At 45.1% G+C, this 14,907-nt stretch overlaps 1 protein-coding gene across 1 annotated transcript in view; it reads left to right on the forward strand.

Moving 5' to 3' along the window:
* Positions 1 to 12,781, forward strand: part of GCNA (germ cell nuclear acidic peptidase) — a 29,981-nt gene extending 17,200 nt beyond the window's left edge. Inside the window, exons 8-11 of the mRNA XM_078376790.1 lie at positions 505 to 646; positions 1,665 to 1,803; positions 10,745 to 10,949; positions 12,284 to 12,781. Of these exons, the coding sequence (XP_078232916.1) occupies positions 505 to 646; positions 1,665 to 1,803; positions 10,745 to 10,949; positions 12,284 to 12,533 (736 nt within the window). The 3' untranslated portion in view covers positions 12,534 to 12,781. The remainder of the gene's footprint in view (positions 1 to 504; positions 647 to 1,664; positions 1,804 to 10,744; positions 10,950 to 12,283) is intronic.
* The last annotated feature ends 2,126 nt before the right edge of the window (positions 12,782 to 14,907 follow it).

A 14,907-nucleotide genomic window follows, 5' to 3' on the forward strand; every position in this document is an offset into this window, starting at 1 on the left:
TGCCTCTCTAGTAGCAGGACAAGAGGCGTAAAACCCGACGGGGTCATTATGTGGAAGGCCTCCCTGAAAAGCAGCGTTTTACGTGGCCTTGTGAGCGTTCCCAGGGAGGGGGCCGGGCGTAAGCTGCACCAGGAGCCGGCTCTACACAGTCGGTGCCGTGCATTGCAGCCTCTGCATTGGACCAGCCTTTCAGTGTGTTAGAACTGCACTTTTTATTATTTTTGACTCTTTCTGGCCCTTGAAGAGGTGACTAAGATGGGCTGAAGTGGAGGGAAGAAGAATTAGGATCAGGCCTGTATATGAGAGGTGGCTGCCAAGCTCTCAGATGCCCCTTTCAGCGACCTGCTTCAGGGCAAGCGTGGCGCCTGCCTCCATGTGGCCTGCTCTCCACACAAGCAACCTGAGTGTGAACCTTGGGCCTTCTGTCTGAATGGCCCCCAGAGTGGCTACATCTCAGGCCAGGGTTTCAGTGCCTTCCTTTTGATGGGCGTTTTGTCTCCACAGGGGTTCATGTCAGGTCAAGGGCTGCTTCTTGCAAGAACTGTCAAACCCGGATTCCCAGCAATCGAAGCATTTCCGGAGCAAAAAAGAAGAGTTGGCACAGAAGCTGTATGCTTTTTATAACTCGTCTGTGTTTGAGCAAAAGGTATCCTGTTCACCTGGGGTTTTTGTTTTTTTTCCCAGGATTACTGCTAGAAAGAGGCTGACGGATCTGGGCTTTCTTTCCCAAGCTAGCCATTTTGCAGTTAGCCAGAATTCCCGTTTCCTTCTTTGAATCCTGAGGGTCGTAGAGGGAGCCCCGTGAAGGGAGCCCCGTGCGCTCCCTAACGGCACTTCCACCCGGTTTCTTGGAAATACACCAGCACAGCAGGGCTTGGGAGAGCCACTGGGTTGTTTGTTTTCCTTCCGCAGAGGAGAGGCGCCTTCTCTCCCACGAGCTGTTTTTTTCACCAGCAGGTTAGAGAGGGCTGTTTACCCTTGGGAAGTCGGTTTATGGAACCTGCAGTCTGAGCAGCACTTCCGATTTCTGTCTCCCAGGAGCAGCTGGAGATAGGATTTCTTCTGTGTTGCCTGTTACGGGTGGTCGAGGTGTGAGAGCTGCCCCTGGGCATGCTTTACTATGGCAAGGTCAGAAGTATGAGAGGAGAGCCTTTTTCTTACGTTCTCTCTTTCCAAGTGAACTCTCAGAGGTATCTGTGCATAAAAGAAGCTGCTGATGGAAAGAGTATTTTAATGCCAAAACTGATTTGCTCAGTCATGTACAAGAGTAACTGAGAGCACTCTTGTTGCCTGTGGGTTTAGAAGCTAAGGAAAAGAGAGCGGATGGTCCCAGCTCCTCTGTGGAGCTGTACAGGATGAGGGCGATGCACCACTAGCATCCCGTCCCCCACCCCCACCCCCTGCCTCTGGTTTCTTGGGCAAGTAGAATCTGTAGGTGCCTTCCCTGCTCCCAGGCAGCAAGGACAAAGACTTGGGAGCGTGTAGAAAGGTGGCCGGTCAGCGCTTTCCTCCCCAGTAGGAGGTTTTAGCTACAGCTCAACAGCTGCAGTGGCCACAGCTGTGCTAGAACTCTAGGAGGCTGGTTTCTCTTGCCTTTTGCCTCCTGTTTTCTCATTGGAAGGAAACTAAGCATCTGGTCACATACACCTTGCTATTCCTTTCAGTTGCCAGAGCAAATGGAGATCCTCTGGAATAAGAAAATGCAGAAGACAGCAGGGTGCTGTGTAACAGGCCAGCTGAAGGGTCCGGAGGGGCAGCGCTATGCGCGGATCATGTTGTCGGAGAAAGTCTGTGATTCTCCAGGTAAGTGGGGGAAAGGCTTGCGCATTTCCAGTATAGGTTCTGGAAATGCCTTTATCATCATCATCATCATCATCCGTGAACTGCAGAGCTCAAAGAGACCCTATGGATCATAGAGTCCAGCCCCTGTTAACGAGACATGGGAGGAAATCAAACTCAACCTCTAGTTCCACATATAGCATAAAGAGTTAATGCACATTTGTCGTTTAAAAAAATCATGCCAGTTTTGGATAGCACTGCTTGTCATGTTCAGTGTGACCGCCATGACCCCCTTATGTACCAGGTTTGAAAAAGGAGTTTAATAATGTCTTATATGTCCCCAATCTGGAATGTAGTATCCTCAGTATTTCCAGGTTAACAAAAGAAGGATATATAGTAATGTTTGAGAATAACATGTGTATTATAAAGAGAGGAAATGATTGTATGTACTGAATGATAACAAAGCAGCTAATGTGGTAAGGAATGTGCCAGATCATGATAAGTGTGTGCATCTATTGCATAGGAGGCTTGGGCATGCAAGTTTTAAAGTAATACAGAAAATGGAAAGCTTTGCCAAGGGGGCAGAAGTGAAAGCATGTAAGAATTACCTAGACTGTGACATTTGTAAATTAGCGAAGTCTAAGGTTTGTAAGATTCCTAAAGAAAGGACAAAACAAACACAGAGAGCGTTTGAGCTTGTACACGCAGATGTTATAGGTCCTCTGCCGCCATCTATGGGTGGTTCGCGATATGTTTTGACAATAGTCGATGATCATACCCGTTACAGTTATTGCTTTGTGATGAAAAATAAGTCAGAGGTGTATAAACATTTCAGAAATTGGACCTGGATTAATCTCCCATCTTTGAAGTTGGATCGATAAAGGTTTTTTTGTTTTGTTTTTGATTTAGAAGATGTTGGCCAGATTTCTCTTGACTGTTCTTTGCAGCTATGATCTTCCTTTGCTAAACTTCCTGGCAAAATAGCAGATATCGGTGCTCTTCAAAGCCCTGCACGGTGTTATGCCAGCACATGTTTTGTTTGTTATGTACCGTTGAGTCATCTGTAACATAGTAACCCTATGAATGACTCCCAAAATGCCTTGCCATTAACAGCTCTGCTCCACTCTTGCAAACTCACAACTTTGTGGCCACCGTATAGTTGGTCCTCCTATTTTCATTGGAGCATAGACTTGCGTGCTGGTTATGCTAGTGGTTTTTGTGAGAAAGCTAATTGAAATGATTTGGACAGACATTTCATTAGCGCCCCTAATGTGTTGTAATGCGTCTTGGTTTCTCCTGATTTTGTCGTTCCTGACATAAAACCATTTGTAATTACAGTATCTGGCTGTGTGACTGAAATCCTGTTGCTTACCATAATGTGTCAAACTCTTGTAGTCTAGTTGAATAAATGAGAATTTGGTGAGTCAACTCTTGCATATGTTCAGTTGATTTATATGGGATTACAGCAGTAGAAGGGGACGTGGTGGCGCTGTGGGTTAAACCGCAGAAGCCTCTGTGCTACAGAGTCAGAAGACCAGCAGTCGTAAGATCGAATCCACGCGATGGAGTGAGCTCCCGTCACTTGTCCCAGCTCCCGCCAACCTAGCCGTTCGAAAGCATGTAAATGCGAGTAAATAAATAGGGACCACCTCAGTGGGAAGGTAACGGCGTTCCATGTCTAGTTGCGTTGCCACGTGACCATGGAAAACTGTCTTCAGACAAACTCTGGCTCTACAGCTTGGAGACGGGGATGAGCACCGTGCCCTAGAGTCAGACACGACTGGACTAAATGTCAAGGGGAACCTTTACCTTACAGCAGCAGAACCCTGTCTTAAAGCTCTTTCTACAACCACCTTGATTTGGTGGTGGCATCTGACCTAGATGCCTTTAAAGGGGGATTGGACAGATTTCTGGAGGAAAAGTCCATTGCAGGTTACAAGCCATGATGGGGATGTATAATATCCAGTCTTAGCAGGAAGGTATCTCAAAATACCAGATGCAGGGGAGGGCTATCAGGAGACGGCTCTCTAGTTGTCTTGTGTGGGGCCACTGTGAGATACAGGAAGCTGGACTAGACGGGCCCTTGGCCTGATCCAGCACAGGGCTGTTCTTATGTTCCTGTGTTCCAAAAAGGAAATTCTAAAGGCAAAACTATAAACCATTCCAAGAAGAAAAAAAGAAGACATTGAAAAAGAGGGTTGTGACTCCACAAAAAGCTCAGAAAATGTAACAGGACACATATGGAAGGAAGACCAGACCACAAAGAAAGAGTACAGACAGGCAGCAAAGCCTTGCAAAAGCTGAGAATGAGCTCATGCTGAAAACAAAGGTCAGCTTTTGCAAGGCTTTGCTACCTGTTTGTTTTGTACTGATAAAACTAAAAACAACAAAAGCATTCTTCAAATATTTACATGACAAAAGACAGAGAAAGCTCACTTTTTTCTTCAGTTCAGTCTTCTCCCAAAAGACAGTTTATGCAAATGTAAAATGTAAAGGGAGGGGACAGGATTGCAGTTTGAGATGGATAGTCAAATAGTCAAGGAACACAGTACTGTATCTTATTACTTTGAGCAAGTTCAAATTTCCATAGCCCAGTGAAATGCATCTGAGAGCATCAAAGCAACTGGCTGAAGAACTCTGAGAACCATAGACTCTTATTTTATTGAAATCAAGGAGGACGGGTGCCATATGACTGGACGAAGACTAACATGTTCTAGTCTCCAGAAAGGACAAAAAGGAGGAAACAGGGAACTACAAACCAATCAGCCTGACATCAATCTCAGGAAAAAAATTGAGCAGATTATAAAGCAGCCGTTCCCCAAGCGCCTTGAAAAATAATGCTGTGATAACCAGAAGTCAATAGGGGTTGGTCAAAAAACAAATCCTGACAGGCTAATCTGCTCTCATTTTTAAAAAATCAGGTAACCTCCCCGTGAGATGGTGGGAATGCTGTAGGTGTAATATATCTTGACTTCAGAAACCAAGCTATAAGGCTGAAAGAACCAGGCATGTTTAGCTTTGAATACTGAGGGGAGATAGTATAGTATTCTTCAAATACTTGAAGGCAGTCCTACAGAGAAGGGGCAGGATCTGTTCTCATGTGGAAAACTTCCTGACTATCAGAGCAGTACAACAAAGAAACCAGTTACCTCGGGAGGTGGTGAGTGTTACATAACAGCACTGATGTTACCTGTCTGTCATGGGTTTGGAGGGAAAGTTCCATCCTATGGGGAGTGGAAGGCGGGACATCAGGAGGAGGGGCTGTACTGTATAAATATGTGATGCCTGTGTGGTGAAGAGTAGATGCTGAGACAGACTGTGAGACACTGGGTTGGGACGAAGCAGCAGCTGGGGAAGAAGAAGCTGTTGTGGGAGTCTGGGTGTCTGACAGGGTACTACTGTGTGTCAGAGTACCAGCCTGAAAGGTTCAGGGGTCTGTGGGTTAGCCAGAACTGATGGGTTCAGGGTCTGTGCTTTAAGTTAAAGGTTCTAGGTGAACCAAACTGTATGCTTGTGTGTGTGAGAATAAGCCACGTTACTTTATTTTATTCACCTGATTGTTTTATTTACCCTGTTTGTATTTAAAATAAACCTTATTCTTTTGTTGTTTAAAAATCCATCCCTGGTCTGTGTGACTTATTATAGGGAATGGTTGGTGGCAGCTTAGTAACTGTGTGATAGATCCCAGTAGGTCTGGGTTTGTCACATTGATTGGTGTCCAGCGTGTGGGATACGACTGGTCCAGTTGTCCAGCGGTCCAGCAAAGCCTTGGCAAGTGTGCCCAGAGCAAGGGGGGTCTAGTCAGGGACAGTCTGAGGCGCGTAGGTAATCTTCTAGGTGTACCTCACGGGGAGGTGCACTAGTAGAAGAACGTGCCAACTGGGGAGACTTAGATTAAGGTGCTCTGAGGCAGCCTGATTTTGGCGGGAAAACGCTGAGGCAAAACTGCGTAGCAACAGTGAGCTAGCTTGCCAGCTGAGAGGCCCAGCAGAGGGGGGTAGGCTCTGACTCGATACTGTTGCAAATTTAGTGCTGAAGAACAGCAGCAATCTCTGGGGAGAGCTGGTTCTGAGGCAAAAAGGAAAAAAGTGGTCGTTTTATTTTGAGGCTTGACTTTTTAAAGCAGCCTGTTCTGAGGGGGGGGTTATGCCCTTGACTCGAAGCCAAGTAGCAGAAATGAGTGAAGTGAAAGACCCCCAGATTGACCAAGGTTCTGAGGAGGAATTTGGCTCAGTGCAAGGTGACAGCACAGGAGAGCAGGACCCAGAACTCAGAAAAATACTCCTAGCCCAACAGCATGAGCTGAGGGTGAGGGAAATGGAGGAAAGATTAGAGAGAGAAAGAAGGGAGGAAAGGGAAAGGCAATTTGAAATGGAGCAAAGGGAAAGAGAGAAACAGAGACAATTTGAATTGGCATTGGAGAGAGAGAAAATGGCGTTTGAATTAAGAAAACTGGAACTGATGAACCAGAACAATAATAATAATAGGGATTCTGAGGGAGGCCAATTGTCTAAGGCTGACCTGAAGAAATTCCCTGTGTACCACAAGGGAGATTGTCCTGAGGTGTTCTTTTCCTTAGTGGAAAGAGCGTTTGTGGACTTCTCAGTAAGGGAAACTGAGAAGATGACCATCATGCGGTCTTTAATCAGTGGTAGCCTGGCTGAGGTTTATGCCGAGATGCCTGAGGAATTGATGAAAGATTTTGCAGAGTTTAAAAAACTGGTGTTTGCCAGACATGGGATAAATGCAGAGCAGCTGAGACAAAGATTCAGGTCCCTCACCAAGAAACCAGAACAGACTTTTACCCAAGTGGGGGCCCAATTGGTGAGGCTGCTTGAGAAATGGCTATCGCAGGAGGGAATAGAGACCTATGAGCAGCTTAAAGACTTGATAGCCCTGGAACAGTTCTATTCAGTCCTGCAGGGGGAATTGAAATTCCAGGTGAGGGAAAGGAAACCGAAATCTGTGGCAGCAGCCGCAGAAATCGCGGATTTTATCTCCCAAATAAGAAAGCCCTTGGGTGAGGGGAAATCTGTAGGTAAACCCAAAGAAACCTACAGCAAGTACTCTCAGGGACCAGGGAAAAGCCAGCAAGGGGGAGGGGCCCATGGTGAAGGGAAGCCCTCAGGCATGAAACCAAGCCCTCAGAATTTGGAGGGAAAACCCAAACAAGAGGAGAGAGAATCAAAATACACCAGAAAATGTTATTTCTGTCAGGGAAAGGGTCATCTAATCTCAGAGTGTCAGAAATTAAAGCAGCTAAAAGGAATGGTGCCTCAGGAGTCTAGTGGGACCAAGCCAAAAGCTGTGTTCTGTGTCCAGAAAGAGCAAAGCTCAGTGTCACTGAGGGAGCCTGTTGCCATGGCTACTCAGTCTGGAACAGCTACCTCTGCTGATCAGGCTGAGGAAAATGGTCCTCTGGTGGAGGTAAAGCGCTGCTTGCTGATAAAAACAGATTCTCAGTTGTTTGAGACAGCAGGGGTGGACGTAGGAATACTTGACCGTCAGTATAGGGGGCTGCGGGACACTTGTTCCCAGGTAACCCTGTGCCATCCAGATATCATCCCTAGGGAGTTTATAATCCCAAATGAGAGCATAAAGGTGGCAGGGATTGAGGGGCAGGTAATCTCTCTGCCAGTAGCTGAGGTACCTGTCAACTTTCAAGGCTGGAGGGGAGCTTGGCGCCTAGCAATTTCATCGACTCTGCCAGCAGCCGTGCTCGTGGGAAATGACCTGGCTGAACATGTGAAACGGGTGCTAGTGATTACACGCTCACAAGCCACCACAGGGACAGTTCAGGGGGGTAATGATGAGCCAGAGACGGAAGCAGAGGGGAGTTCAGAAGCTGTGGTGGAAACCTTAACCACAGACAGCAGATTTGGACAGGAGCAGAAGGCAGACGCCACTCTCCAAAAGTGTTTTGAACAGGTGACTGACGCCCAGCTAACACCTGAAACCCCAGTGAGATTTCTGGAGAAAAAGGGGATTTTATATAGAGAAACCCTGAGGAATATCTCAAAAGGGGGAGATGGGATCAGAAGTCAGCTGGTGGTACCTGAAAAGTATCGCCCCATGATCTTACAAAGGGGGCACTCTGACATGTTTGCTGCACACTTAGGGGTCAACAAAACACAGCAGAGAATCACACAGAATTTCTACTGGCATGACATAGGGAAGCAGATCAGGGAGTTCTGTAAACAATGCGATGTGTGTCAAAGGCAGGGGAATAACCGCGACAGGACCAAAGCAAAGTTGTGCCCTTTGCCTGTGATTGACACTCCGTTCAAATGCATAGGGGTGGATATTGTGGGACCTTTGCCCAAGGCCACAAAGAGGGGGAATAGGTTCATACTAACAATTGTGGACCATGCCACAAGGTATCCTGAAGCCATACCCTTGACAAACATCGAAACTAACACAGTGGCCGATGCTTTGGTGGGGTACATGTCCAGGATGGGATTTGCCTCAGAGATAATCACAGATTTGGGCACATCGTTCACGTCAAAGCTCATGAAACGCTTATGGCAAATCTGTGGAATTAAGCTCAGGGAAGCCACTGCCTATCATCCTGAAAGTGATGGGGTAACTGAGAAGTTCAATGGGACTCTAATGCGCATGATTAGGGCTTTCTTGGCAGAGAATCCAAACAATTGGGACCAGAAGCTGCAATCCCTTTTGGTTGCTTATCGATCAGTGCCACAAGCCAGTACCGGGTTCAGTCCATTTGAACTTTTATTTGGGAAAGGGGTGAAGGGGCCCCTTGATTTGATCGAGCAGGGTTGGGGGCAGATCGCCCAGGGTGACCCACAAGACGTTGTGACTTACATAGACACCTTGATGAATGACCTAAGGAGAAACCTAGAGCTATCAGCAGAGACCCTGCCAGCTCAAAAGGTCAGAAAGAAAGCTTGGGATGACCAGGAAGGCAGGGAGAGGCGCTTTAACCCAGGGGAGGAAGTGCTTTGGCCTAGGCTCTGCAGAGAGAGCAAACTGCAGCTGGGTATCCCAGAAAGAAAATACTTGGGTCACAAGGTAGGGGGAGGAGTGATAAAACCCCTGGAGGCCAAAATAGAAGCTGTTCGTGATTGGCCCAGACCCAACACCAAGAAAAAAGTCAAATCATTTCTTGGGTTGGTGGGCTACTACAGAAAGTTCATCCCGAGGTTTAGCGAGATTGCGGCTCCGCTGACCGATCTGACGAGGAAGAAGGCTGATGACCGCATCCCGTGGACCAGCGACTGTGAGGCGGCGTTCCAGAGGTTGAAGGAGGCGTTGATCAACTATCCTGTCCTGCGTGCTCCAGACTTCGACCGGGAGTTCATCATCTACACCGATGCGTCTAACAGCGGGGTAGGAGCAGTTCTGTGCCAGGAGGATGAGAATGGTGACCAGCATCCAGTGTCCTACCTGAGTAGGAAACTTCAAAAAGGTGAGAGACATTTGGCAACCGTGGAGAAGGAGTGTTTGGCCATAGTCTACGCGATCCAGAAGGCCAAGCCTTACATCTGGGGAAGACATTTTATTCTGTGTACTGACCATTCACCATTGCAATGGTTAAAGACAATGAAAACCCACAATAGCAAACTTATGAGGTGGGCTTTGAACTTACAGGACTATGACTTTGAAGTGAAGGTGGTCAGAGGGTCAGTGAACTGTGTTGCTGACGCCTTATCAAGAAGACCTGAAGACTGAAGACGGCGAAAGAACATGGACTATATGTATATAATGAAAACAAAAAGTTAAAATGTACCTGGTTTTGAATTTGGTTGGTATTAATAAAGGTAAATTGATGTAATGTATATGGTAAATGTTTAAATGCCTATTTGCTATGGTTTAACTTAGAATGTAAGTATGAGTAAGTATAATATGGTATGTATAACTGTTGTTGTGTGTTTTATCAAGGTTGTTTTTTGGTGAAAAGCACTTTTAGCTTTCCCCCTACAAAACAACTTTTAAAGAGGGGAGGTGTTACATAACAGCACTGATGTTACCTGTCTGTCATGGGTTTGGAGGGAAAGTTCCATCCTATGGGGAGTGGAAGGCGGGACATCAGGAGGAGGGGCTGTACTGTATAAATATGTGATGCCTGTGTGGTGAAGAGTAGATGCTGAGACAGACTGTGAGACACTGGGTTGGGACGAAGCAGCAGCTGGGGAAGAAGAAGCTGTTGTGGGAGTCTGGGTGTCTGACAGGGTACTACTGTGTGTCAGAGTACCAGCCTGAAAGGTTCAGGGGTCTGTGGGTTAGCCAGAACTGATGGGTTCAGGGTCTGTGCTTTAAGTTAAAGGTTCTAGGTGAACCAAACTGTATGCTTGTGTGTGTGAGAATAAGCCACGTTACTTTATTTTATTCACCTGATTGTTTTATTTACCCTGTTTGTATTTAAAATAAACCTTATTCTTTTGTTGTTTAAAAATCCATCCCTGGTCTGTGTGACTTATTATAGGGAATGGTTGGTGGCAGCTTAGTAACTGTGTGATAGATCCCAGTAGGTCTGGGTTTGTCACAGTGAGCACTCCAACGCTGGAGGCATTAAAGAGAAAATTAGAGAACCATATTTCAAATATACTTTGATTTGGATTTATGCATTGAGCAGAGGGTTGGCCTTGATGGCCTTATAGGGCCGTTCCAACCCCATTATTTTATGGTTCTATGATCTTACCCCAGGCTGTTGCCATTAGTAGCAAAAGCTGTTGAAGAGCCCTTTATTTCTTTTTCTTCTTCTTAGAAAAATTGTTCTGTCCTCTTCCCCCAATGCATATGCCATATTCTGGGCAGCTGTACATTGTGAAGAGACCAGATGGCATATTGCAAAGCAGAACTGTGATGTTGTGCATGTGATCCGCCCACCACAGTTGCTATTGCATCTGCTCTCCCAAATGTTTCTAGACTCTGCTTACATATAGAAGCACATAGATCTTTTTTCTGGGCTCCGAATATGTCTCCTGTTTTGTCTCTTGCTTAGATCGCCTGAGGGACACGCTGATCCATGAACTGTGCCATGCAGCTGCCTGGCTCATCCATGGCATTCGAGATGGGCATGGGCGATTTTGGAACCTATATGCAAAGAAGTCTGTCCTGATTCACCCAGAACTCCCCATGGTTTCGCGCTGCCACAACTATGAGATAAAATACAAGTTTATCTATGAGTGTTCTGAGTGCAAGAATACGTAAGTGGTTGAGTTATCCTGCTTGTGACTTAGCATATACATTCCTTGCAAGGGGTGTTTCAGTGCCTTTCATGGGTGCGGGACATATTATTGATTGGCTTGCAACCTCTGGGATTGCAGGTGGTTCAGTGACAAAGGCAACATGGACTTGTCAAGAACAAATCCTAACAGGCTACTCTTATTATTTAACAGGTAACCTCTTAATAGGTAGTGGGGATGCTATAGATAAAATGTATGTTGAATTTAAAATCATAGAATAATGGCATTGCAAGTGGCCTACAAGGCCACTCAGTGCAGGATTTGAAATCAAAGCAGATATGGGAGATGGTTGCACAATTTTCTCCTGTATGTTCCTGTAGCTTGAGCCCATTATTATGTGTCCTGCACTCTGGGATGATCAAGAACAGATCTTGCTCCTCCTGTATAACTGCCTTCCAAGTGTTTGAAAAGTGCTATCCTATCTCCTCTCAGTCTTCTTTTCTCAAGGTTAAATGTGCCCTGTTCTTTCAGTCTTTTCTGAGAGGGCTTGGTTTCCAGTCCTTTGATCGTCCTTGTTGCTCTCCTCTGAATTTGCTCCTGTTTATTGACATCTTTAACTGTTTTCTGGACTTGATATAACTGTCAGCCTTATCTGGGTACAAGAAATACCCAGTCTCAAAGGGCAAAGATTCTCAAGGAGCCAAAATGCTGTACAGTGGTACCCCGCTTTACGATTACTCCGCTTCATGACGACGTTTTTGCGATCGCAAAACAATGGTCTAAATGGGGTTTTTTTGCTTTGCGATGATCGGTTCCCTGCTTCGGGAACCGATTCTTCGCGAAACAATGTTTTTTAACAGCTGATCAGCGGTTTCAAAATGGCTGCTGGGTAATTAAAATGGCTTGCCGCTGTATTTAGGGATGGATTCCTCACTATACAGGCACCAAAAATGGCCGCCGTATGGAGGATCTTTGCTGGACGGTTTTTAGCCCATTGGAACGCATTGAACAGTTTTCAGTGCGTTTCACTTTACAATGTTTTTGCTTAACAGCGATTTTCCTGGAACGGATTATCGCTGTTAAGCGAGGCACCACTGTATCTTTGTGCTTTGATGATGTCATTTTTCCCCTACTTTTCTACCCATTCTATCTAGAGTGATTTATTACAATGTATTCAGTTTATTTAATCTTGTCTTGTACTCTCTAACATAATATTAATCCAATCTATTCTATTTAAATCGGTGTAGATTTCATCCAGCTGTAAAGAGGTTCCCCTTTATTATTATCCAGTCTGCCATTTAGTGTATCTGTAAATAGAAGAAAAATATCCATTCCTTTTCTTTTTCATTTTCCAGGATTGGACGCCACTCAAAATCCCTGGACACACAGCGCTTTGTGTGTGCCCTTTGCAAGGGACAGCTAGTGCTCTGCCAAACCACAAGGAAAGATGGTACACCAGCTAAAACATCCCTTGCTCCCTTTGCAAAATATGTGAAAGAGAACTATGGCTGCACTAAGCGATCGCAGCAGGGCCTAAGTCACGGAGCCATCATGAAGAAGCTCAGCATGGACTTTGCAGCCCAGACAAGTCTCCTCAGCCCTTGAATTGCTTCAGCAATGGACTGATGCAGCAGCTCCAATTCCACACTGCCAGGCTCCTTCCCAAGAAGAAAGCAGAGCCCTGGGAAATGTCCGGAAAGAAGAGGGTATTTGGACATATCTTTGGGCATGGCTCGGCCATAGCTCTGTCCTTTTTCTAATCTTTATGTCTGTGAACTTGTTTGCCCCCCAAGGCATTGAACTTTTTTTTTTACAATACATGAATAAAGTGCAGCTTTAACACTTGAACTTTATATTTTGTTTATCTCTTTTGTGTATAAAAATGACCAAATGGTTGTATTTGTGAGTTAGGAAGTTGGCGTGCTGCTCACAGCTTTTTAAGATGCCCATGGCCACAGAAACTGGCAAAACGTTAGGAAGAAAAACCTCCAGAACGTGGCCAAACATGTTCTGGAACAACCTACAACAACCAATTTATTATTTCTCTTTTTTGAGAAAGAGTGTGTGAGAGAGATTGCGAAGGAAACAACAGTGTAATAGCAACAATGAAAGTGTACTTTCTCAGGCGACTAGCTGGTGAGCTTGTGATGTCAAGGCATTCTATCACCATGGATGCGCACAACTTTCTATAGTTGCCAGTCACTTGGAATGAAAGTGGTCCTCACCAGGTTCCAATGCATTGTCTTCTCTTACGCTTCACCTGAGAGGTGGTTGGCCAATAGCTAAGATGTCAAGGACTCTGCATTAAAACGCAAGTTGGTGAGATCCACAAGCTTTAGGGAGTAGCACTGGGTTTTGTGACAAAAAGTGAAAGGTAGCATACAGATATCAGTCGATGTAGTGAGAGGCATAAACCCTCACTCAAAAGCAATAGAAAGTCCTTCCATCCAGCAAAGAAGGAAGTGCCATCATCTTTGTCTAAATCCAAAGTAGCAACCATTGGCCATCTAGATATTGGTGGACAACAATATTCTTCTCTCCCACTTGGGCTAAGCTTATGGGAATTGCATCTCAATATCTAAAGGGCCTCAAGTGGCCCACTTTGTCCTCTCAAATATGTGGCTAACCTGATTGGTGGTAGCCTGTTTATGTCTAAGCCAGCATGAAGTGTTGCCTGTTACCTGCTCATTAAGCCCAGAAATCAAAACCTGGAACCTTGCACATATAATGCGTGCTCGATACTAAGTAGTGTACCTTCTTTATCTTTGCACAAGCCTTGTGTTGGCATGCAGGCCAGGACCTCTCACACCAGAAGCAGCGATTGATGCTTACAGAGATTTAAACCCGAGAGAGAGAGAGAGAGAGAGAGAGATTACACTTTCTTTTCTAAAAAAATATGCTACATATTCAAAAATAGATCACATATCATTGTGTCCAAATCACTAGCACCACAATTATATAAAATCGAGTTTGCCCCAATCACATCTTCAGGTCATGCCCCAATAAAAGTACAATGGAGTAACTATATTTTAAAAATAAATCAAAGAATTGGAGGCTAAATACTAACATGCTTACTAGCCCATGAATTATTGCAAAATTTAAAAAAATATATTAAGCTGTTTTATGAAATAATAATAGCTATTTCAAAACCAGAAAAAGATACCACACTCCCCTCTGCTTATAGACCAATAACATTACAAAACCAAGATCAATTTCCCCCCTTTATTTTAGCACAAAAACTGAATAGTTTTGTCACAAATTATATCCACACCAATCGATATGGTTTCATAGCAGGTAGGCAAATGTCTGTATTGAACTGTCCGTTCAATGCATTTAAAGGGGAAAAACAAAAAATCACCAAAAATTAACGAAGACTCAGAACAGAGCCAAATTAAGTTTGCACATGTTTCACAAGGTGGACTACTGATTCCAAGCATTTAAAACAGGTTTCAAACATTTTAAGACACTTAAAAATGAGCGAAAACGGACATCGTTAAGTGAAAATCCCCCATAGAGAACATCGTTAAACGATGAGGAAAATTCCTCCAAGAAATACATCGTTAAGTGAATTCTTCGTTAAAGGAAGCAATCGCTAAGCGAGGCACCACTGTATTATGAAGCTTATGAAGGACATTTTATTTGGTGCCTGGGTAGAAATGCTCTAAGAGTCAGCTGGTGGTCTTCTTGGAAGACAAGGTCCAGCAGCTGGAGGCCTGTGTTCTAATTTCCGCACTATCAGGAAGCAGGCCAGATAGGTGGGGCTCGTCAGCCTTGGAAGGCAGCCCATCTAGGAGAAGGAAAACTCCGATTTCAAACCTCCACTGCCTTGTGGCTATATCCACTGATGGAAAAAGCTTCGGGAGTTAACCTCAAGGCAAAATTCGGTGCCGGAATCCCGGTGGCAGTTCGTGTCGTTCTGGCAACTCCTGTGATGTTGCTGGAACCAGTTGTATTGGCTCTTGCCTTTCCATTTAGTGAT

The sequence above is a fragment of the Pogona vitticeps genome, chromosome 5, assembly GCF_051106095.1.
Source record: "Pogona vitticeps strain Pit_001003342236 chromosome 5, PviZW2.1, whole genome shotgun sequence".
NCBI classification, from domain to species: Eukaryota; Metazoa; Chordata; class Lepidosauria; order Squamata; family Agamidae; genus Pogona; species Pogona vitticeps.